The 26,313-nt window shown below is 39.0% G+C and overlaps 1 protein-coding gene across 4 annotated transcripts in view; it reads right to left on the reverse strand.

The window, feature by feature from the left end:
- The window catches only part of LOC111562694 (inactive N-acetylated-alpha-linked acidic dipeptidase-like protein 2), a 520,178-nt gene that overhangs the window by 10,084 nt on the left and 483,781 nt on the right, over positions 1-26,313 (reverse strand). For all 4 annotated transcript variants that reach the window (XM_055016278.1, XM_055016281.1, XM_055016283.1 and 1 more), the window contains one exon: positions 7,677-7,875. In XM_055016278.1, the coding sequence (XP_054872253.1) occupies positions 7,677-7,875 (199 nt within the window). The remainder of the gene's footprint in view (positions 1-7,676; positions 7,876-26,313) is intronic.

The raw sequence follows: 26,313 nt of genomic DNA on the forward strand, positions 1-26,313 counted from the left end.
GGCAAAACTGGCAGACTGTGCTGGACCTCATGTAATGTCTGGTTTGTCTGAGGTCAGTGACTTGCGTGTAAAAACCAGAATGTATCTGGACTGGATGAAAGCTGGATTTTTCTGTTGACTGATATCCGGTAAAAATCTTATTAACTTCCCCTAGTCCACAGACATTTTTAGTTGACATTATAGAATTTGTTTTGATTAAACTTTTTTGGCATCTCAGTTGACCCTGTATTGTTCCTAAACTGGAGAAAATAGATGCACATACAGTAGCCTGCAGGCCTGAAAGCTGAAGCCTTAAATTTACAGTCTTTCTAATAGCCAACAGGGTCTGACTCCTTGGGCTCCACAAAGCAGCCCGATCGGATAGAAGTTCATGAGAAAATGACTCTACTTTCCTTATGAGTTTATGATCTTAACCATTAGTTTCAAGTCTCATTTAATGATGTTCATTTTACAAATTCACATCCTTGAGTCCTAGATTTATCAAACATCCATCCATCTCCTGGCTTTTCATGTCTGGTTTCAAATGACTGAGATGGTGATGAACCCCAAACTTGAGATTTCTTAGTGATAGTCAAAAGGGAAACCAAAAACCTATAAGATGTGTTTTTTCCAGTCTATTGTATGAAATTGTACAAAACTAAAAAATAAAAACGGACATTTTAATTTTAGCACACAAAAGGTTTTCAGACTACTTTGTTTGGGTATTTTATTAAAGCTGCAGAAATATGCAAATTCCCAGTGAACTGCAAAGGTGCAAAGCAAAACCTCAGTGAGGTGAAGTGAAAGGCTAAAAGGAAATATTGGATTTTGTTGACATCTCTGTTTATGAGTATCTATTATATGCAAATCACGAGTGGTGGCAAATTCCCACCAAGAAATCACAGCATGCGTGAAGTTTGCCAAAGAGCACCTTGACAGTCCACAATGCCACTGAGAAAATGTTTTGTCAAGGGATGACACTAAGGCTGAATCATATAATATATAAGAAGCCCTACATACCAATAGGAATGTAAGGAGCATAATGATTGGGGGCTGCTTTTCTCTCCTTTTTCTTGGACAGACTGGAATCATCAAGGGGAAAAATAAATCCAAGTTTCAAGGTATCATACAGGATAATGTTGGGGTCTGTCTGCCAGCTGGAGCTCAGCAGAAATTGGGTGATGCAGCAGGTTGATGACCCTAAACAGCGAAGCATATCTATGACAGAAAGGCTTCACACAAACAAAATCCACTTTTTTGGAGTAGTCCAGTCAGAGCCAAGAATATTACCCCACAGAGAAGCTTTGGAATGTCTTCAGGAGAGGTGTTCATGGATTTGTTCAACATTTGTTTGACACTATTATAAAACGCCCGAGTTCCTTAATTTTCCACTAGCCTTCTTAATGTAAAAACAAGATAGATTACGATAGTTGATGTCCATTTGTGACTTAGATGAAGATCAGATGACAATTTATGTCTAAATAATGCAGAAAACAACACAATTCCAAAGTGTTCATAAACTTTTTCTTAGCACTTCATGAATTATTACAATTATTTCTTACTTTGTTTATATTTCACAAAGTTTATGATATGCCCGCTGGCTTTCTCTGGTCCTGTTCCTGTTTATATTGATTATATGCTGTGTTGCTGGAACATTGCTTAATTTTTTCCCCCTTGGCATTGCATGCCTTTCACGCTCCTTGGTGCCTGATTCCAGTGTTACCTGACTGAGAAGCGGAGGATTCAGTGAGGCAGCTTCCCTCGACAAACTACACAACATTTATGTCGAAGTAAGGCATCTTGTCTGATTGAAACTGTCTAGCTTGCTGTGTGTAGAGTATTACATAAAGACTGTGATACTAAAAAGATCTTCCTGTGTTTGTGTGTGATTTCAGTTTTTGTTTGCGTTCAGACCTTTTCACAAAAAGCTCACTCACTTGAATATGTTAATGTGTGTTTTTGCCTATACAACTTTATAGGGCTGCACAATTACTTGAATGTTAATCACAATCACAAATTTGACTTCCCACAGTGAACAGACAGCCATGCTGGCATTAAAAATGCTCCACTCCTAGAAAATCTTGCTTTTCGAAAACAGTCCATATAGATAAAATCACTTGGTATCACCTTGGATGCAGGTAACACTAGAACACCTTATTTTACTGTTTTCAAAGTAACTTTTCGTCACACACAAAAGTAATGGAGTGGAGACTTGAGGCTTCTCTGTGCACAGACTCTAAGCTAGCATCTACTGTAGGCTGCATGCAAGTCATTCAGGGAAGATCAGTAAATTGTAGTCTATCAATAAGAAAATGTTCAGCAACTAAGTTGTTGGCAGTATTTATATTTTACCTCTTAGAGATGCACTGAATTCAGGTCAAGAAGAATTTTTACTCTTATTTTGACACAAGAATTTGTATATTAAAAAGAGATTTCAACATTGAAAAACAATTGCGATTATCATTTTGGCCATAATTGCGCAGCCCTACAGTACAGTATTGTGTTGTAAAGTTGTTGTTCCAAGGTTTGACAAGAAAGCAGTTGTTCAGCTTTGCAGTTTTGTAACTCTGAATAAAAAGTAGATTTGAAGTTGAACAAGAGTTCAAGGCCTTCAGGGCTCACAGCAGGACCACCCACTGACCCTGTTGGTTGCCAAGGCTCTCTATGATCCTCAGTCTCATTCCTGTGTCAGTACCAACTACATCTTTAAATCTGAATATTTACAGCAAGGTTTGCATTGATACCCATGGCAAGATTTAATAGTAGTCACAAACACAGTGATGGAAACTCACATTTTTAAAGCTTCACTTAAAATGAGAACACGAGTACCAGGCACACAGCAAAACTATAAATCAGAGGCATCATCAAGAGTTTGCGTTTCTTTTCTGTTGAGCACCAAAAATGTTCTCAGCATGTGATTCTGTTGCTTAAAATAGACCTCAGGTTTTCAAAGTAAACATCTGAAAGAGTGTTCAGCACTCTTAGACTAATTGCCCTAGTCCTGTGAGCGAATGGTAACTTCCTTTATAAATGAGTGCTATTAAGCCTTAATGCTTTCCAAGCATGATGGAGCAGCTAATTTTAGCTTGGATGCTAATGGCAGTCTAGGACAATTAACAGGTCTATTACTGCCATAAACTGTGAATAACAGTGAACAGCAGAAGCAATTTATTCTGTTAGAATCTAGTAGAAAAGTAGACAGCTAAAGAGCTGTGGGGGGAAAGCAGGAGGGATTGCTGAAGTGTGTAACAGACATTGTGTGGATGCAAAACTCAAACAGAACAGAGGTGTTACCCTTGTGGGATAAAAATATAGCTGCCCGAGAGAAAGTCCTCACTATCAGTCAAGGCCAATCCTGCAAGTAAATGTAATTTGATAGGATTTATTGTGTATATTCTTAAACTGGACAGCTTGACTAAAACAAATTCATCCACTAATACGGCGCTCTCACTTCTATGCACATGCAAAGTGCAGAGTCAATGAATTACTGCTGCTCTGCCCTGAAAAGCTGCTGCCAGGAAAAAAAAAATAAAAAAAATCAAGCGCCGTTGAGTGTAAATTATTCCTCTTTTCCCTTTTTTTGTCAGAAGGAATAAATATGTGTGAAATACTGTGAAGCACAAATTTTATGTTACATTATTGCTGTTCTGCTCCATATGTAGAACAACTTGAAAAAGAAGTGGATGCAAGCAATACAAGATAGATGGATGATGGGGATTTAAATCATGGCTGCCCCAACACGGCACTGCATATGATTTAGGGGGAAATTATTAGGGGGAGGATTATGTAGATTTTCTTGGCTTTACTAAAATTGTACTGTAGTCTTTTGCTTTCCCCTTTCTTTAATGTGATACGAGTTGCTTTTTTGACTGTATGTGCAATTTAAATACTTTGCTATTTTTTATTTTGCTTTCCCCTTTTGCTCTTGCTGCATGAGGTGCAGTTAAAAATGTCAGTCTGGGCCTGAAAATACAAAAAAACATGCCTGATTTTAAATTTGCCACAATCCACTTAAAGGTAGTCTTCTGCAGCGTTTAGAAAACTCCCTTGAAGTCCCTCATTGTAACCAAGTCAAGCACCATTTGCAATGTTCACCAGACCATTCAAAATGTATTTTGCAGATGAAGAATAAGTTGCAGGGAACCATTTCAGGAGCAGGGCAGGTGAGGAGCTATATTTACACTTTTTGGCCTGGTTGCATGTACTAAATGTTCTCGCTCAGACACCTCAGGATGTTAAAGTACAACTTGGGTTTGGCAACTTGATCCAGGAGGACAAATTTATACAAAACCCCATTAGTGTCAAAGAAAATGACAAGGATGCTATTGGTTGTGCTGCTTACCTGACCTTCTTCAGTCTTGGCAACACTAGGTTTCTCCACTTTTTATTTGGTCTCTAGGCCGCAACTGTAGACCCAGCATTTGCCACCAGTGATGATCCATTTAAAGACTAAGTCACTTTGATGAGAATTACATGTCTGTTTACTGTGTACATTTAAAGTTCATGGTGGATTGACATAGTTTCATTTGTAGTAATAGTTACAGTGACGCCTTGCCGCTATCTTGCAATGATACAGAAATCCTTAACAAATCCATGGATCCAGACTATAAGCCACATCACTGCCAAAATCTAATCACTTGGTTCTTCTGTCAATTCGGAGCTTCCATGAAAATTGAACCCAAATCCGTTCATCCATTTTTGAGTAATGTTGCAAACGGACAAACAGACGGACAGACAAACAGACGGACAGACAAACAGACAGACAGACAAACCAATGCCGATTGTCACATACTCCACCACTGTGTTCCTTGGCAGAGTAATGAACATCAGACCAGCGAAAGTCTATATTTTGGCACGCTGAGTCCAAATGTGACCTTTCTGGTTGCAGTCACCATGTCTTTATGAGACACAGACAAGTTGAGATGTCTGTATGTGCAGTTACCACCACAAAACATTTTGAGGCTGCGTGAGGCTTTGCTAGTGACACTGTTGGACATTCACACACAGTTCACTTATCCAACATGGCTACCACAACATCCCATCTGGTCTGACCTTAAAGGAACCGTCATTAGTTTTTTAGCAGGACAATGAGCTAAAACACAACTCCAGGCTCTGTAAGGGCTGTTTGACCACAAAGAAAAATGATGGAGTACTGCATCACATAACCTGGTGTCCATTATCACCTACCTGGAAAAAATGGTTGCATGAATAGATGGTCTGTTACAGGAGTGGCACACTGTGTGGTGCATTGAAGTTGCAAAGCGTAACTTCAGCCCTTGCCACATTTGTGAGGACATTGGATTTGGGACGCGCCAAGATTGCCATCTGTGGCTGATTCTTTTTCTGATGTAAATTCCTCTGGTGCAGTTTCAATTCAATATCTTCCTTTGCATCATACACGCCCAATGCTGCCACCTTGATGTGTCACACACAGACTGTGCAGTGGGCCTATTCTTCATTTTTTGCCACTATGATGATGCACTTTAACTTTTTAATTTTTTAAAAATGTATTTTAACTGATGTGTTGATATTGAAAAGGGTGTGCTGCCATTTTTAGATCCCACAAAGTCACAAAGGTGGGCATCCAAAAGGGTTGGCATGAATGATGTCATCAAAGCAAAAGGGGCCAATTTTAAAGAATCTAAAACCAAAACACTTTGCTTACACTTTTTTTTTATTTAATACTGAATTCATAGTTTTATTGTCTTTAGTTCTACTCTGATATACATAAAATTGCAAAAGCAAAGAAAATCCCCTAAGTGTGTAACTGAGTCCAGACATTTGACTGGCAGTGTTTCATTTATTATTAATCCTGGGAATGGTCTTGCTCTCCTGCAAAATGAAACATGAGAGTAAACTCTCCTCGCACCTCAATATGTTCCCTCTAGCCTTGCACTGTAACTCTCATCGCCAAATTTGAATTCCTGGGTTTGGCCTCAGAAATTACAACTTGTGGGCTCCAAATGTTTTGCAGGTGGAGTGGGAGCTGTTTGGATGAGTCATTGCGGTGCAGGCTACAGGCCATATTGTGTTCAAACAGTTGTAACCTATCACCTTGTGCTTTGTCTGCCAGGATGTTCAGAGTAAAACAATGTTTCTTCATTCAGCCGCACTAGACCACCACTACAATCACTGTGCACAATATTGCCTTATTTTATATTCTGACAATAAAGAGTTCTGAATGTTAAACAGTTGATAGTTAATAAAGGCCTCCTTAATTATCTGTTTAATAGCAGTAGACCAGAAGACCTTTCAAAATGAAGTCATGAATTTAAATAACTCCAGGGGATATATAATGTGCCATGTGACTGCTTCACTCTGTTTTATTTGGGCTATCAATAAATGAGTGTCGTAAAACAGTAAAGTGAAGTCAGGTTATCAATCTATTTGGTTATGAATCTTTTTAGTTCTCAGTTAACAACATTTAAGATGCATTCAAACTGTGTGAAATACTTCAGTTTATTGCATTAAAACCATTTGATTCATCACACAAAACCATTTGTTTTCAAATTCTTACTCCACAAATGAAGATCATTCTACTTATTTATAGTATTTTTCTGGTCTTGCGTTGCCGTAACCCTTTTTGAAATCATAATGTTCCAAAACCATTTGTTTGGGTTGGGGATTGACCGCCACTGAAATACAATCTGCTATAATTTTAAAGTATGTAGCCAAGGCCCCTGAGCAGGACACAAAGGAAGACGGAATATTCATCAAACTTTTCAGCAACTTTTCTTCATGGTTTGTCTGTCTGATAAGGCTCAGTCTTTGAGTTAAAAACATTATGAGCTTGGTTATGGATTCTGTCCTGTAAGGTTTGCTCAAAGGAGTTGGATTCAGTTCATTATTTTCCCCTCTTTTCTGTCCAGTAATGGTGTATTGTAGCAGTGTTGATAGGTCCATTTTGTTTGCACCTTATGCACGGACACACAAGTGTGAAAGCTGCACATTCCTGTCGCTGCATATTTGTAACTTCACTGATCAACAGTTGGTGGCAGTAAGGCTCTAAATAGTGTAGCAATATCAGGAAACAAGAAAGAGTAAGCGTGGGCGTAATTTTAATTGTGAAAATGTTTTGTTACAAAAGTTAACGCATTAACACACTGTACATTGCTTTTTTTGTGTAACAGAAATATTACACAGGGTAACTCTAATAAACATCATGTGATGCTGGATTTTGAGTCAACCAGCAAATGTGATGGTTCAATAACTTCAGGGGAAGCTGAGGAGATATGAGATTATGCAAATAAGTGTGGAGGCAGCAGGACCAACTATGCTGTCAGCGGAGAGGAGGAACACACTGACTATTGAGCCAGAGGTGAAAAACTTTCCAAGAATAATTTTGTTCAGGTCAACTGCAAGTTCTCTAAGTGTAAACCTTTTCATGCAAACTGGAATGGATGATGATACAATTTAACTCTGCAAGAAGTCGCAGAAAAGAGCTGTTGACCTGTATAATATTGCACCAAAAAAACCCCAACAAAACAAACAGAAAGGACACCAAGAAACTTAGAGGAAATTTTCAGATGTCAAACATTAATTTTAACTATATTCAAGATCGTGAAGATTCAACTGTCTCACATGACTTCACGCATTTCAATGTGTATGCATTCTGGGGGTGGAGGTGGCTAACAGTAGATTCCTTACTGCTGCCCTACTTGAATGTTGTGACTCTGAGACAGTAACTTCTCTCCTACCTGTACACTCCAGGCGCTGTCTGTGGGATGATGAAGCTCTTCTCCAGGTCACGGAGAACATCGTTCAGCATCCGAACGTGGGAGGGGTCGCGTTCTTTAGGATCATTCGCCGGCCGCATAATTTCTGACTGGAAGAAAGCTGCGTGATCTCTGAGGGAGGAGGCTGAGGACAGCAGGGGCGGCGATACGGCACTCTTGTCTAGACAGATATTCAGAAAAAAGACAAAGTAGCAGAAACAACACAAACTGATCTTAGCTTGAAGGTATGTAAATATTTGCTGTAAGTGCAGCGGATGAAAAAAGCTACATGACAATCAGAGTGAACATGCAAGAAAGAAGCGATGGTTTCAAGCTGAAGTTTGCAGCCATCTTAAAACTGAAACCAGAATGTCTGAGAATAAGTTTCAACCAAACCTGTAAATTAGATATTTTATACTATTTACAAACCAGACGCATCAACAAAGCCTCACAAAAACATCGTGAGAAAAATTATGATTTCATGAACAGCAGGATGAATTGAAACCTCCTTTTCTCCTCCAAACAGGAAATTCATGTTAATTTGCTTCTTCATTTAGCTCTAGGATTAATGCACAACCCGTGTTTGAACAACTTATCTGGACAAGGAAAAAGCACATTAACGGCACCGGTGCATGCATGCATGCAGCAATGCATTACAACTGGAATACGATTAGAGCAGCAAGACCAACTTTTAAGGTCTTTGAGTTGGATTTAGGATTGGAATCTCTGCCAAGTATAAATACACTCAAACAGGGTGAACACATTGTAAGGGATCACATCAGTTGAAAGGTGTTTAATAAACTCAGAGGACAGACTTCTACAAACAGCTGGAAACTACAGACTAAACTTTTGTTCCTGTTTTGTCGAAACCCAGATTATATTCAAAACTGGAGGGTCTCATAAATCTGACCTGTTACAGACTCTGTCTTTGTCGCAGTAAAATTTTCTGTTTGAGGACATTTTATTCTGTAATACATGTCAGGGCAAAGTGAGCAAGGAAGGTGTTTTGTATATTTTGGTAGCAAACCTTGTCTTTTACTTCAATACCGGCGCTTAAATGTGGAAAAAGACTTCCATAAATTGCTTCCGATGACTAAAAGTACATCACTGTGTGTGAATATCTGCTAATGTGACAGCATGTAGTTCAGGCTTGTGCTGCACTGAAAGCTGAAAGGGATAAAGAAATGACTTGAGGTCTGACTTAGTAAGATTCAAATTGTGAATTTTGTGGAAAAGTAACCAGGGTGATCATTCAGACATAAAGGCGGCACATTCAGTTGCGATCAACTTAATGGGAAGTAGAGCACGTCTGTAAGGGGCTGTTGACTGACTGTAATCAAATTGTGGGAAGAATTAGAATAACAAGATTCCTGATTAATAGCAAGTCCAATTATGAGATATTATCCAGATGAGATATACAGACACTGATTGGATTACCTGTGACAGTTCCAGTATATCATCTGATACAGATCATCCAAGCAGCAGTAAAATCATTTTTTGTCTCCATCCTTATTTATTTTGTAGTGCCAGAAAGCCAACAGTTTTTGATAGAATGGAACAACCAAAGACATGTGGACAGTGTCTTATAGACTGATGCCCTATCCAGGATGTAATTTCAGGATAGGCTTCAATCACGCCAGAATACACTATTGCAGATAATGAGCAGATGTGAGAAGTATCATGAAGTACCAGAAATACATCATTAAATGATAAAATGACAGACTTCCATACATTTTTAATTAACCACAACATGTCCTTCTCAAATGTTGAGAGGTCAGACATGAGCTACATCTCATGCTAAGATGTTACTCATCATGTGATCAGCATATCAGTACCAGCTGCTGGTATGAGCTAAATTAGAAATCACATATAACATTTGCACATGTTTATTGCCAGTTTTTATATGCATAAATAGGACTTTAATACTTAATCACTGTTACTGAAATCTATATGTCAGCCTCCCTGATTTATCCAAAGTCACAAGTATCACATAATTACACACCAACTCCTTCCAAGTCTCTCTTCCAAACCTTCTACCAACCACCCACTCAGTATAGTAAATTACACAGACCCTCCCCTTCTTTTTAACCACACTACATCTATCATCTACACACACACACACAAACACACCTACACAAAGCTGGCGCCTCACACAGTGCTGTCCTCATTAGCCCATCAACACAAAGCAGGCTTGTTTTACAGTACATTTGGCACTGTAAATCAATTACCTTTCATTTACGGTTAATTGGCTTGTATTCTTGGCTCTATTAAATGATATCTGGCTGGATCCATCAGGCCTGCATTGGAAAGGTTGACGTCTGTTATGTAACTGCCTGTGTGAGGACAAAGGTTCCTGTTCAGGTGTTCAGCTCTGAATGGTTTACAATCAGTTACTCAGAACTAAATGTAATTAAAAGAGTCCAGCAGTAACACTGTTTGCAAAGTAGTTGTTAATGTACACTGTAAAACAACATAAAGGAATTCAGCCAAATCAAATCATCTTATTGAATGTTGTAAGTTTCTAGGTTCTAGGATGTTAAAATGCCTAATATTTGTTTTCAGGTCTTTTTCGAAATCAAAAACAAGTTCTTCTAAGCAGAGATGTTTTGATTTGAAATAATTTGACCCGAATTGAGTTGAAGGAATCATGTTGAGTTCACTCAGCCCACTAAAAGATGTTTACTGGCGATAAAATAAGCACATAAGCAGATTTTTTTTTGCATTCATTCTTTGCAAAACTTAAAAAAAAAAATAAAAAATTGTGAACCTTTTTTTTCGTACTTTGCAGCCACAGATGTGAGAGACTAAATGGTCATGAAAGTATTACTAGGTATGTAACAGATATGGAGTCATTAAAATGTAGAAGCTCTAGTGCTACTGATATCATAAAGTTTGTTACAGTTCAACGGAATTTTATGTGAGAAAATTTCTGGGTTTCATCTAAAACTGGCACTAATAATTGGCTATTTTGCTAACTAATCTTCATGTGCACACAACTGATAAACAACATAAAAGCTCAGTCTTCTCAAAGGAGCCACAAACAACAAATAAATCATTGAAAGTGTTATGATCTCTTCTTTTTGTAGACTATGTCCCTAAGCTAGCAAAGTATTACAAGTGCAGCGAAGAAACACACAAACTGTTCATATAGATCAGTGGAAATACTAAAATTATCCAAGAACACCAAACATAATGTATAATAACCCTTATATAGTCAACTTTGGGAACACCCTTAGTGAAATCTAAAATGTGTGAAGCTTGCAGGCTACGGTGAAAGTAGAAAAAAATCAACAAAGAAAGAAATATCTGCAGGATTTTTTTTTTTTTTAGCATTTAGCATTTTTGGCTTTAGAATTTATTCATACTTTAACTTAATACATACATACATAAAAAATGAAATGAAAATGATTTATAGAGTTATACTTTGTGCTGGGCTGAGGATGTTAAAGGTTAAAAAATGACTTAAATTTTTAACTGTCAAAGTTAGACCTTATACAAACCGTATGAGAGAGCTTTTTTTTTTTTTTTTTTTTTTTTATCCCTTATTAATCCCACGAGGGGAAATTCTGATTTTCGCATCTCTCCCCAACTGGGGGAGTCAGAGCGACGGGTCAGCTGCAGTACAGCGCCCCTGGAGCAGGAAGGGTTAAGGGCCTTGCTCAAGGGCCCAACAGTGGCCGCATCAGTAGTCCAGAGACTTTACCGTTGCACCACCACTGCCCCTATTTTTAAGAAACGTTGGAGGATGCGGGTATCGATCCCACTACCTCTCGCATGCTAAGCGAGCGCTCTACCATTTGAACTAATCCCTCTCCCTTTTATTTATGCACTGATTGAAAACTTGATGCTTTCAATATCTCCAAGTTAAATCTCTCCTGTACTTGGAAATCATTCTCCTCGCTGCGATTTCAACAACCCAGCTCAGTGGTTAGGGCTACTGATCAAAAGGTTAATGGTTGAAGCCCCAGCAGCACTAAGCTGCCACTGCTGAGCTCTTAAACAAGGCCTTTAACCCTATCTGCTCCTGCTTCTTAACAAGGTCACGAAAAGAGACAAAACTACATAAATATAAAAAGGAAAAGGAAAGAAAAAGGGAAAATAAATGTACACAGAAATAAAAATGAACTTTGCAAACTTAACTAAATGAATGCAAAGAAACAAAGTTAGCAGCTGATCCCTGCAGTAAGACTCATTGTGGAAAGGGTCAGAATCAATAATAATGGGTTGCATATCAATAGCTGGCCTCCAGCCTTGTTCCAATATGTGGCATTTTGACAGATTAATTGTGCAGAAATAGTGTCAAATCTTTTACTAAATGCTTGATCTTTTTTTTTCTTTAATTCTTTGGTTTTAGTAAGAGATTGGCCATACTTTAACGTCTCTTTCCTCCCTCCTTATAAGCTTTCACCATGACAGATGTATCCCCACAAAAGCTTTGAGCTGACCAGAAATGAGCTCACACTTGAATTTAATGAAATTAATTTGCCATAAATCTAAAGTGAATGTGAGTGCGACTATGTCACAAGGTACAGAGCAGATAGCCCTGTCACACAGAGATTACAGTCTATTCCCCATGAGTAATGTGCATTCGCATGGATAAGTGCACATATATTCATGCAAACTGTATATACGGCACATGGAAGATTGTGGGAAAATACAGGTAGCACATTTATTTGGAAAAATAATAAACACTTCACTCTAAAATGACCTAAAACCTTCAGCGAAAAAGAAAAATGATTAACAGACATGAAGGACAAACTGTTTCTGGCCTTAATTTCAGAACACATGAAGAGAGACAAGAGATACAGCAAGTTCGAACATTTTCTAAAAAAAATACAATAAAAAGGACTACATTTTTGGTTCATGTGCACAAAGCTGTGCCCGAATTGCTGTTACTTCTGTTTGATGCTGAGAATATGAGAAGCTGTGTGGGATCATAGAAGGCATTGCAAGCTACTTCAGGATTATGTACACTACTATAAACTAATAATCTCCAAGATATTAATCAACAGACCTCGGTGTGTTTGTGTTTCTTCCGTTCAGAGTGTGTTGCAGCAGGTTGGGAACAGAGCGTGACTCACCGGTGAAGAGAGGGGAAGACAGAGGGGACAAAAATAGACGACGAGAGCTGTTCTCTCCTACAAATTTAAATGGCTCGGGCTGCTCGCAGCCAGCTGGGACTCATGAAATATTGTTTGATTGTTGTAATCCATCACATCTTTTGACACACGGGGACGTATGCGAGTGTGTTTGCGTTTGGGTATACAGTTGGGACTTGGCCTCATGCGATAACAGTGGCAGAGAGAAGAGAGAGGAAAAACAAAAGAGCTTGAAGGTGATATTTTATTCAGCAGAATATATTCTTTTTAGCACACCAACACATGTTGATGAAGTCTGCAGTTCACTGCTGTGTAGGATCAACTGATTCTCATTTTGTTACAATATTAAAGAACACAATTATTATTATTATTTTTTACATTTGTATTATTAATGTAAAAAAACATGTTGAATTTAGGCATCAGATTTAGGTTACCATAAAGTCATTACTCATAAATAACTTATTTTATCAGTCTTTTAAATTAATTGGTTAGTAAAATAATAGGGAATTTAATATTATCATAATACAATGTTTATGTGCTTCCTTGCCAAGCTAAATCAGAAGGTTTACAGTTTTGTTTTGTCTTATTTTAAGCTTTATGTTAGATTTATTGAGATGGTTCCATGATTTTAAATGACACTTGCAGCAGGATAAAGTGAAGCATTTCCATACTGAACCTGTCATCCTGTGTTCCGTCAATGAGACCAGGGGTCAGAGGCATAAAACTGTAGATTTATATGCCGAAGTCTGTGTAAGCACAATCGTTGACATATCTATCTGTATTCTTTTCTGTCAGGTTTGTAAATCTGTGCATATGCATTGGTTCCGTTTTAAATCATTGTGACATGTAGTCCACGTGCACTCCCACAGTAGGAGGAAATAACGCAAAGTATCTTCTCACGCTGTAGAGAACTTCCATAGAATGATCCTAGAGTCTTATTTATGGTTACAACTGTGATACATACAGTGTTAACAGTTCATTAATGACATGGTGTATCTGTATGTGTAAGGTGATCAGTAATGATTTAGACTGTCACAGTCTGAAGGATAACACTATGGTTCTGGCTGTCACTGTTGTAGCAGACTGAGGGACAGAACATTGCAAAGCAACACACAGAAAATCCAGACACCCTTTCTCACAGCTGCAAGTTTTGTAGGAGACCATTTCAGGAGACATACATGCATAATTATTTTGGTGCTTCCATGTGAGACTACACATTTTCATTACACTGTCTATCTTAACTCTACTGTTTCTGCTACCCCCTCCTTGTGTCTCTTGTGGGTTTCCTGTTTTGTCCTCTTTCTTTCTGTTTTTGTGTGTTTATTAGGTCGAGAAAACTCTGTTACTCTCCTGATGTCAGTTCACCTGGATACCTAAGAGTCATTTATTAATCAAAGTGCTGCAGGATCTATTATGCTTAGACAATGAAATGATCTTGACAAATACTGGTGATAGATACTTCTATAACAGCAGTAAAAAAATCTTCAGCAAAATGCTTGATAGTTTCACTTGAAGGCATTAGATGCAAACTGTCATGAAAGCACAGAACAAACTCCAAGCCTTCCCTCGTTCACATAAGCAGCCTATCAAATCCCTTCATACTGGACCCCTTTACCTTCCATTGTTTTCAGTGTGGCTTGTGTGCAGGTCTTCCGAGGAATGCTTGTTCATGGCTGCCTGGGCCTCTAATCACTACTGTCCCATGATAAAGGTTCTGGCTGGCAGGGAAAAGTAGTTGCTCAACAGGTTTTGAAAACACTCATGACCCTACCAGCTGTTGGTCTGCTTCAAGGACTGGCGGACTTTATGTTGAGAAATCACGTAGAGGCCGATGTGGAGTTTTTCTTTAGGTCATAATTAAAAATGATTAATAATTGATGATAACGTCTCAAATTAAACATTTTATCATTATAAGTTTGTAGCTCGATCACATACACTCCTGCTCTGCTCTCTGTCATCTAAGTTGAGTTACCTTATGATGTTTGACCTCCTTAGTAAGTCTTGTGTGTGTGTCAGGTCCATCATCTGCTGCCAGCCTCGCTGAGCTCTACACCAATGGACCTTTCAGTTACTGAGCCTGCCTGCCTCTCCGTTCCACACCACCTGTTCAACTCAACCAACCAGCCGTGATCTCTGCCATCCTCCATCAGCCTGTCCAGTGATTATCGGCCACACTCCAACCTTTGCAAGCCACGACTCACCGTTAGCTGCCAACAAGCTCAGCACCTCAGTAAAACTCCAGCTCCCCTTTGCAATACACAATAAATTCTGTTTCTAAGTTCTGTTTTTAGGGTCCACCCTCATTCTTAACACACATGGCTCGACACAAGACACGGAAAAGATGACAAAGAGAAAATGCAAACGGCAGAATGAGTATAAAGCATTAGAAACTTAAGCATACAATAGGCTAGAATAATAAAGTGGCTTCATCTGAAGTGTCTGTGAGGTGTATATTTTCTGACTTCATCTTTTCTAATTTACAGTTTATATGTGGGAAATAAACTGTCAGTTTCTGTGTATAAATCTGATCCTAGGTTCACTATTTGCAGCTGTCTTTCTACAGGTGCTCAGTGTAATGCATTATGACTGCGATATTGAGTCAAAAACATTTTGTCCCAAGCATAAAATGCTTAACATGTATCTGTTTTTCACTAAAAAAGACTGAAAGCTTGGAAATGTTTACTGGAATGTTAAAAATAGTGAGCTATACAATGTGATGTAAGTATGAGGCCCAAGAGATAACAGAAAAGGTAAAAAAAACAACTACCATTTAGTTGTATTCACATCCTTATTACAAAGTAAATGGCTGTTGCTGCTGCTATTGCTGTGGTTAGGGGTCAGCAGTCTGACTATCTTATATCGTGAACAATCTTGATCTGGTGATCAGCTTTTCAGAGAATCATACACATCACATCATAAATTACATAATTAAGAGCACTGTGCTAACTTTCCTACCACACATGAATTAAACAAAAGCTGACTAGATGTGACACAAGTAGGACAATGCTTATTGGATACACAACACATCTTAGAGTTATATTTTAGTATGTAAAGCAAAGGCAGCATGGTGGATGGAGGACAGTGGTGAGTGAAACAACATCCTCAAAGAAGCATAAAAGCAGTGGAAATATGAGTCGCCATCTCCAATCAGGACTTTCAAAATAAAATCTGAGCGAAAACACCATATTTTTAACTCTGACTGTTCTGGGAAAGACTAATGTAATAACACTGCGATGTGCCGATCTGTCAGGAAACTTAGCCAAATCGAGGCTGAAATGTGTGATATTTCATCAAAAGCTATTTAATTTGCATGACTTTTGGTTTGTGTTTTTTTGTTTTTTGTTTTTTACCAAAAAATGACCAGGAGCAAAAAGCAAAGAATTGTGTGCTCATTGGTACACCTGGAAAGACATTAGTCACTCAAACAGTCACAAGACAAAATTCTGCAAATAGAAGACCAACACGAAAACAAATAAAAAATAACTGTATTGTATGTATCACAATTTCTTTTCCAGTATTTGCAACACCTATACACACTTGGAAAATTGTTGTACATTAAATTTAGGTAAATAATCACAGAAATTCAAATGTCATTTTTTAAAATGCTTTTTGGCATGACGACCTTGTTATACTGAACAAAACATATTTTAGAGTTCACTTATAGACACCACTGTGCTGTTTCCATTGAGGTGCAGGATTTTATATTGGAGTGAGCAAAAAAAAAAAAAAAAAAATCAAAAAAAAAATCTATTTATACCCACTATGGATAGTTACAGAGACACAGACCCAGTCACCTATGTATACTCTGCTACGACCAATTTAGAATCACTAATCAAGCTACAATGGATGTCTTTGGACTGTGGGATGAAGCACTGACACAGGGATGAACCTTCTTGACATAAAGCTACAATAGAAACAATAGCACCTATTATTTAACAACTGAACCTGACTCATTACCACAGCCACAATGCCTCAGAGTATAGAGGAAATGGTCAGGCTTTATGATGCTCACACCTGTAAAGCACTGCAACACAGTGGAGAAAAATTGGTTGATATTAGGGTGCAGATTGGCAGATTCCGGAAAGCCTCTCTGGCCTTTCAGTAACCCTGAATATCTAATTTCTTTTCATTGCAAACTCATTAACAAGTCAAATAATCATCAGGTTGCATCAAATGCCTTTCAATGGTTGGAGAATAGAGCACTGGTAGAGTTAAAAAAAAAAACAAAACTGTTCTGATACTGTGAATGTTTCAACAACTACCAGTTTAATTAGTTCTTCTGTCCAAAACCATTGCAGTAGGAGTGTGCTGCCAGTACAGTGGTAAAATAAATGGCTAAAATGTGTGGGTTCATTTCTAATACATGATATTTTATTGTATTTTTTGGGTGACAGAGCTACTATGTCTGACCATTTTGTTTAATTTTGCCCTTTTTGTATTTGCATGTCTGTTTTCTTTGCAGCACTGAAATTCAAATCAACATCCACGAGATATTTTCACTTACCATTAATACTCTATTACTGAAAGAATATGAGACTAGAAAAAAAATCCACACTTATAAAGGGAAGATGCAACCCGATTTTAAAGGCCATTTTTGGATTTTGGCTTGAATTTTACATGCATATATACGTGTATAAGCAATGAAACCCCTGCACAAACCATCTTTCTTCTCCTTAAGGCCCTCCTACATTTAGTCCACAGTGGTAAATTGGATTTCCAGCATGTTTTAAAGCTCAACAATTAAAAAGAACTAATAGCGCACGGAGCAGTGCTGTAGATTGTATAAGAATAAAACAGAAAATGGTGAATTCATTTATTTCTTTTGTTAATATTGGTAGAAATGATGAAGTCCTTGGTGGTCATTGATTGGACAGTCAGAATGTAACTGCCTTTTCATTTAACGCTCTTTCACTGATTACAAGCAGGGACCCGAGTGCTTTGCAGCTTTATGTTCATTAAAGTACTTTGCAAAGCATGTTCAAAAAATGTTCATCAAAGCCAAGGTTACAGGAGACATAAGAAATTCTGAGACACTTTCCTTTTTTGTTTATCTTTTACTGGATAAACCTTTTTCTAATGCACATGAAGAATTAAAGAATCCATTAGGAGTGGATTTTTAACTCGGAGAAAAAAAGAATCAATTTGTACTAAACATTTTACAGTTAAAAGTGGAGGGTGAAGTATTCTGCAGTTTGGTGATTAAACTCTACATACATTGTTCAGGAGCCGAGAACTCTGGAGACAGAAATGCAATAACATGAATGAGGCCAAAGAGGCACAAATTAACAAACTGGTCGGTTGGAAATGCACTTCATAAATGACAAATGCAAACAATAGTAACTTTGCAGTTCATGACCATTAAGAGAAGAGCTCCATTGCTTGTACACACAACTTTTTTTTTAGCTCAGTCTATTGAAATGCAATGCAAATGACAAGTACAACTTCAATCTAGCTCTCACTCTGAAATATCTCAAACAGCTATGTGCTGCTCCAGGGGGAATTGCTGGGTTTCTTCCTATAACATGATGACATCTTGACCTTTTTATGCAAAATGCCTTGAGACTACTTATGCTATGCCGCAGCATGAATAAAAATGTTTTGAACTGAACATGTTATTTAATTTATCAATTATGGAACCTATGTACATTGACACTCAAGCTAACAAGGCAGTGTGTCCTGGATTAGTGTTGTCTAAATGCATTATGTGGTGTAACATGCTCTAAATATAACATGTTTGTCTGAAATGCAAATCCATAGATGTGTTTTATGCATGAATGCAGATTCTAAGTGCTTCTGTTCTTTCCATGCAAAGCGTGCTGATTACTGTTCTTGCTGCCTTGCATGCCAATGCCAAACACCTGACAAAGAAACTGTAATTTTAGGATCGGCTTGGATTGTTAAAGTATACCTCAACACAATGCTCATAAAGTGTTTACGCCCCCTATAATTACAGATTCTCTCAGCACTAGCAATGAAGCGATTTCCTTTGAGGTGGGCAACAAAATCATCTCTCCACGCCAAAACGCTCTCTGCATACCATATTAAGACAATGCAGTTGCTAAAAGTAGCACTCAAGTGCACGTCTTTGCTCTGGCAGGTGATTGTAGGTTTGTTGCTGGTGTCGCTATTAAGCCTTTACATGCAAGAAGTTTCTCTGCGAAGGAAGTTTCACAGTAAAAAGGCTCTAAATTTGGAAGATTTATACTCAAATTGGCTGACTCAGACTACTGAAGCCTGTGAATAAACCTCAGCTGCCTCAGCATGGAATGATGCCTCTGGATTTCATTCCCCAATCCTTTCACACTAGAAAGGGCTTCTTTCAGTGTACATTTGGCATATGAGCATCATATTAACCCCTTGAGGCGTCTTGGCTATTTTTAGGAAGTTTCCACCTGGAGAAAAAAAAAAAAATCCCTAAACTCAGAAAGTAACAGCTCCACAACTGTGAGGCCAAAAATGAACCTTAGGCTCTATGGATAAGAGACACCAGGGAGAAGTTTTGAAATATAGTGATTCTTCTTCACCAGGCCAGAGTAAGATCTGAAAAACTCAAGCAAAAAATTTCCACTTCTACAAAATCTAAATGAAAAGTAAGTAACAGACTCAATCAGGAAACACTATTGCTACAATGCAAATTCTATTACTATTTATCAGTCTGTGAGAAAATGATCCAACTTCTCACTTGATCTGTGACCTCAGTAGCAAGTTTATGGTCTCAAATGGGGATGTCCCGATTAGGCTTTTTGCAGCTGATCCAGTCGAAGTCATTTAGTATTTCGTGTCTGCCAATACCGACCATATATATCAGAGCATGTCTTGTACGTTAGCTGTAGTACCTCGTTACATCACTAGGTAGAGCCTCTTACTGTTTGACACTGTACAGGTGGTTTCTCGGACTGTGAGCAGCTCTGGGTTGGCAAGGAGGGAGCATTGTGGGTGTATATGTAGCAGCAGGTACCATGATAGATAGATACCATAATATCTATGGATATCTATATATATCATCTGGTCAGAGCTGTTGTGCTTTAAATAGTGCATTGTAATGAAACGTATGCTCTGTCATTCTGACACGTATGTGACAGGGAATGACAACAAAGGAGTGGGCTTAGAAAAGAACCGATACCAGTAAAATGAAAAAAATTATATGATTGCCCCTGATCTCAAACCTTGATGTAGGGCTCTAAATATCCCTAGTCTCAAGCCTTAGTTTTAAGACTTGCAGACTTTAGCATGATCATTTTGTAAACCGTGATGCCATTTGTGGTCCTAAATTGGGGCAAGTTGCTATCAAAGGAGTTTAAGTATTTTGGGATCTTATTAACAGTGACAGGAAAATGGAGCATGTGATGGAAAGCTTAGTGCAGCAAGAGCAATAATGTGGGCGTTGCACTGGACCATTGTGGTGAGGAGGGAGTTGAGTCACAAAGTCAAGCTCTCATTTTACTGATCAGTTAACTGTATGTTCAAACCCTCACCATTGGTCAAAATGCCAGGGTTGTTTTGGATATCGATTGAAAAAACAAAATCACTGGCATAAGCAGCTAAAATGAGTTTCCTCTGTAGGGTGGCTATGCTCAGCCTTAGAGACAGGGTGAGGAGCTTGGACACCTAGATGGAGCTCAATGTAGAGTTGCTGCTCCTTGAATGGAAAGAAGTCAGATGAGGTGGTTTGATCATCAGATTAAGATGTCTCCTGGGTGCCGTCCTTTGGAAGTTTTCGGGCCACATCCAGCTGGAAGGAGACCCCGGAGTAAACCCAGAACTTGCATTTCTATATATCTCATCTGTACTTAGAATCCCTCAAGAACAGGAGAGTGTTGCTGAGTAGAGGGAGGGTTGGAATGAGCTGCTTCACCAACTATCTCTATGACCCGATTCCGGATAAGCGCAAGAAAATGGGCTGATGGATGATTCTAATTAGAAGAGAACAGATGTCAAAACGGAGTATCTTTTAGGGTGTGGCTACCTTGTGATTGACAAATCTGCTAGTATGCTGGAGTTCAAGTATGATCCACTCCTTGCTTCTTATGTCTAGTTTCAAAAGACCAAGACACCAATGGCTGAATTCCAAACTTGAAGATTCCAAACAGTAGTCCCCAAACTAATGATGTCACAGTGGCTACATCCAATTTTTATGTCCAGTAAATGGTGTTAGCCGTGCAATAGACTATTGACCTGATCAGGGGGTAGTCCACCTCTTAACAAAGGTCACCCTCTACCTTTTCGAACCCTCTATAGGATAAAGTGGGTATAACTAATGAGTGCATGGACCTGTGATTGGAATATCAGTTAAAGTAGCTAGCTAATCTCAATGACTAACTCAAGAAAGCAATTAACAGTGAACTACCCAACAACTATGGAGAGCTATTATAACTGAGTAATGCTTGCATGGTGATTGGCTTGCCAGCTGTTTGTGAGTCACGTTACAAAACTTTCACAACCACTTCATCATCTCTGAAGATGCAGAGATGAATACTGCTGTGTTTCCTTCGAATGTGACTGCAACTTTAAACAGCTCCCACCCTTAAAACCATCAACAAAAGACCAAACGCAACTTCACTATGACAGGTTTGTTGCTATCATTTGCAATTCATCTGTAAATTTTCCACTTTTTAAGTCAGAGTTTCACAGCAGTGGTCACCTCCTGTCCTGTCTCTACCTCGAAACTTCCATGGAATTATACAGTAAAAGGTAGCTCTTTGGTTGTGCCACTGAGATATGCCTAATTAAACTCGAAAACGTACAATAGGTTTTAGTGACAGCCAGGCGTAGGAAGTAATTCATTCATGGGCACACACATTTACTTTGATTTCCTCAGTGTATACTAGTAATTCCCCTCACTGACAATCGCCTGGTCTACCTTTCTTTGAGCACTGCTGTTGAGGACCAAAGGAAGCCCTTCCACTGAGCACTATCACTACAGTAAATTAATGAAGATTTATGTCAGATCAGACTACACCAAAGGCAGTTTTGTATGAAAAAGATGAAAAATGAAGAGAATAGTGATTAAAAAAGTTGAACAAAAGGTTTTGGGGGGCTTTCAATTAGCTTTGGTTGTTTGATCTGAGTTCCACTCTGTGGCTGCCAGTCATAAATACTGCTGTGCTCCGTGCAGGCTGTGAAGAATCCATTAAATATCACTGGTTCTCTGCTGTAGGGGGCTGCTAAACCCCCCAGAGACCAGACACCCACAGACAGAGAAGTTTCATGTCCCCAAAAATGTCCTCAAAAAACATGAATCACTACCCACTCCTGAGTGGCTTACACATGAAGACCAACACGTGCCCTGCAACATAATCCAGACACACTAGGATCACTCAGACACACACATTTTGGAGACAGTAACATAAGCGCTTGCTGGTTTTTCCTTGCCTTCACCATGATCAAAAGTTCTGCTCCCTCTTCTAGCAAGTTTCGACTCCATCAGCTACAAGAATTCAACAGGCTCTAATGGGTTTAATTAGACTTTCAACAATGTTGGAACACGTCTTAGTGCTTTTGTTTGTCCTTCCACTCAATTAAATGTGCACTTGTGGTGTCAAATAGACACTGGGTCACTGTAACATTAATCATTGACAACAGCCAGTATGATGCTTTTGAGGGTCTAGACTTAAGTTGTATGTTGTTGTTGAATGCTACAGAAAAACATTTGCTATAGAAAAGACTTTCTTTTCTACAGCAATGGCAGCTAAGGCTTATGGGTATCTCTGTAGGTTCCTTACTATGAGCAGCCCTTCCGACATTACACATATAAGGTGTTTTTAGGTGTCCTTGTTACATCTGCAGCATGTCACAGTTGCTCCTGCTCTTTTTAATTTTTCTTAACAATCTTCTTTTAACTGTCTTTTTTGGCACACTTGTTTGGATAATTACTTTCTTGAGCTGTGCCGTCTCTTCTGCTCTGTTTTGTCACCGTGTTATTACCTCTTTCATTCAACAGTGCTGCTGTTGCCCAGCAACCCCACTCTCACTTTGTTGACACTGAGGGACCAGCTGATCATGCTGAAGCAGGCCAGCACAGCGACCAGATGAACAGCGATGGGCATTCCCGCGGTGATTGGAGGGGGATGCGCAGATGATGTATTGGAAACAAAGTGACAGCCCGAAAAAGTTGTGTCCAGACAACAGAGACTGATGGAGAAGATCATGTGACATGTAAAACAGACGAGCTAACGGGCCTTGTGAGGAATTGAGGAGACTTCCACAAATGTGCTGTTGCGCATCTCAAATTCATCAATCTCAGTGCACCATCTTAAAGTCTGTCTTAAGGTGACAAAAGGCTTGGTGGAGAAGCTATAAGCAAGGATGCACAGGTGTGCAGAAGTCTTTTCAGCACCAGTGATGTATAAAAGAGGTGTGATACATAGCTAGAACCTACAGAAAATGATGGGAGCAAACATGCATCTTGGCCGCACAGTGCCACATTTTGAAATGAATTCAAGTAAATATATACTGTAACTTGTCATGAAGACTGGTTGGCTGATCTGAAAGAGATCATACAATATAGCAGCAGGATATAACAATACATTGGACGAATGATGCGACTGTGCTGCACACCACTTTTAACTGACGTAGGTTTAAAATGACAACTCACAAGTAAGAACATCTCATTTTGTTGCCTTTTGCCTTGACTCCTCTGTCCTCATGCTCGCATCTTTGTTGGAAGGGACTAAGATGTGAAGAGAGGAGGTGAGGAAAGGAAATGAGGATTTTAGAGCAGTGTGTACAGGTGGAGGGCTTGTTGCTTTTATTACCAACAAATGGTGCCACCTTTGCATTGTACAGCTCACATTTTCAGCATGTTGACCCCCTTCCCACTAAACAAGCAGCCATCACAACCCAGACTTTGCATCCCAGTGCTTTCTTGGGTTTCTTCTATTGTATTTCTTGTGCTGTTTTACAGCAATTTCCCTTCAGGAACATTAAAGGTTTCTCTGATTGTGATTCTCTGATTCAGTGTTATTAAAGACAACTTTGAAAAGATAATTGGCCCTGGTGAAAAACGGTTTCAGAATTGGTGGCTCATCCTATTTTCCCCCACACTCCCTTTTGTCCTTTCAGCTCTAAAATTATAAGGTGTTTTGGTCTGCAATCATTGCCATTAACCAACCCACACACAACACTAACCAGCACCAGGAATTATTTATTATGCTTCACTATCTGTTACCACACACGCACACATCAAAAAGTATTTATTTCACTGTCCTATTCCTCCTCCTCTTCTTTCTCTCCATCTGGTGCCTCTCTGTATTTTTAACCAGCAGAGATAAAAGCCCTCTCCCACCTGCTTCCTGGCTGAGCAGGAATTGCTTGGTAAAAAAAACAAAAAAAAAAAAAACAAAAAACTTTGAGAATATCAGCACGTTCAACAAAATCAAATTTATAACTTTAAGACATTTATAATGCCACCTGGAATTAAATTTAACACCAATTTAATAACCACAATAAAGAGCCGAAAATCTGTCACAAGCAGCCTCTTTCTGATTACACGCAGCTGATGAGAATAGTAAAACTAAACGTAAGCATAAGGTAAATGGCACTGGGTGATTGAATGGAAGGAAATGATGCCCAATTGTGTATTATAAAGTGGATGCAATTACAATAAAGCTTGTTCGAAGTGACCTCTGGCCAAAATTGAGCTGCAATGTGACTCTGGTCCCATTCACTTCTTTGCACAACAAACAATTCCCAAGATTTATTTTATTTGCTTTTTCCACTGTGCGATGGGCATAATCATTGCCTCAAGCATAAAACACTACAAGAACATTTGCATTCACAGTTTTTTAGGATAGCTGGTATTATCTCTTGCACTGCCAAAAAAAGGGCAAGAAAATGTAAATTCTATAGCTAGCAATTTACAGTCACATAGTTTGAGATGTAAGTTTGGCACCAGTGGGTCAACAACCAAATGAGGATTAGGTGTGAGGATCTATCAGAGCTGATGTTACTTTGGCAATTGCTTTTCAGAAAACAATATACAGATGTCCATCTTGTGTTTCTCTCCCATCAAGCTAAACTGACCAGGTAGCTGGTAGCAGCCTTCAGTGTCGCTGAGCTGCCTCTCCAGCGAGTCTCTTGTTCTGTGGATGAACTCCAACGCCATTGTCTTGGACTGCAACTAATGACCATAATCTTTGTTTTTCTTTCTGAGAGACCTGCCAGGAGCTGAAGGGCCACTCCAGAACTAGCAGCAGGTGGAGAACTGGTTCACAATGCTGCTATGCAAAGCACACTATTGCTGCGGAGCAAGGGCTGCATAACATTTTCTGGTGAGGGGATAGTCGACGAACATTGCCAGCAGCAGTCCAAGACAATGGAGTTGTAGAGTGTCTGTATGTGAGACTCACTAGAGGCAATTCAATGACATGCTCACCAGATGCACTACCTGTTTTGGCAGAGGAACTTATTTGGCAAACAGAAGAGTGGCTTCCAGACCAGCATCCTAAGAGACGTGTCAATTTAACAAGCAAACAAACCATCACCATAGTTGAATGAAACTGCATGCATGACTTTGGAAACAGCAGACTCTAAGGTCCATAAGGGTGACATTTCTTTGACATTTTTTTCAGCATGTCTTGGATGAAAATGAAAATTTGCTACAGACATTTGTGTTGTGAAGGATGAATTAAAACTGATGACTAAAATCATCAGTAACTATTTTCAGGTCAAATTACTTATTTTACTTTTGTTGTTAAAACTTTTGTCAATGAAGAAACACCTGTAAATGCAATGACATTCCCAACTTCCTACTGCCCAGCTGTACCTCACATTCACAAATAGCAAATGTTATATTACACTGATGTATTGTACATTAGCATATTGCACAAAGCATCACCGTATGAAGTACAGCCTCATAGAACCCTTTATATAGCTGTAGTATTAGCTGCAGTTATGGTTGCTGTGGCAGATGAGATGATGATAAAATGCTGAGAAACAGGAAGAGCTCATCAGCAACAACTGTGTGGAGAATGAAAGCTTTGCCAATTAGAGACTTGTGGTCAAAATTTACTAGAACTTCAGTCTCTGGCTGCTTTGATATGGGGGTGAAACAACTTGTCATATGTGGTTATGATTGCGTGGTCATAGTATGTTTGAAAAGCAAGCTACCTTCGCCTCTTGCATGTCCTTGCTTCAGATGTAACTACCGTACTTTCCGGACTATAAGCCGCTACTTCTTTCACATGCTTTGAACCCTGCGGCCTATACAACGATGCGGCTAATGTATAGGTTTTTACGGGCAAGCTTCATGCCGCCAATATGTTTAGCCTCATCACATCAGGCCAATGACATTACTGAACAGGTCACAGTGGACCAATGAAACTGTTCGAATTAAATCAAACGAACACACGCTAAAGTCTTCAGATCAGTCATTTTGCACTTCGTGCACACACCCTCATCATGGAAAACACACGAAGAAATGCATATGATGCAGCTTTTAAGTTAAAGGCAATCGATCTGCCTGTCGAAGAAGGAAATAGAGCTGCTGCACGTAAGCTTGGCATCAATGAATCGATGGTGAG

Source organism: Amphiprion ocellaris, chromosome 2 (genome assembly GCF_022539595.1).
Source record: "Amphiprion ocellaris isolate individual 3 ecotype Okinawa chromosome 2, ASM2253959v1, whole genome shotgun sequence".
In the NCBI taxonomy this organism is placed as follows: domain Eukaryota; kingdom Metazoa; phylum Chordata; class Actinopteri; family Pomacentridae; genus Amphiprion; species Amphiprion ocellaris.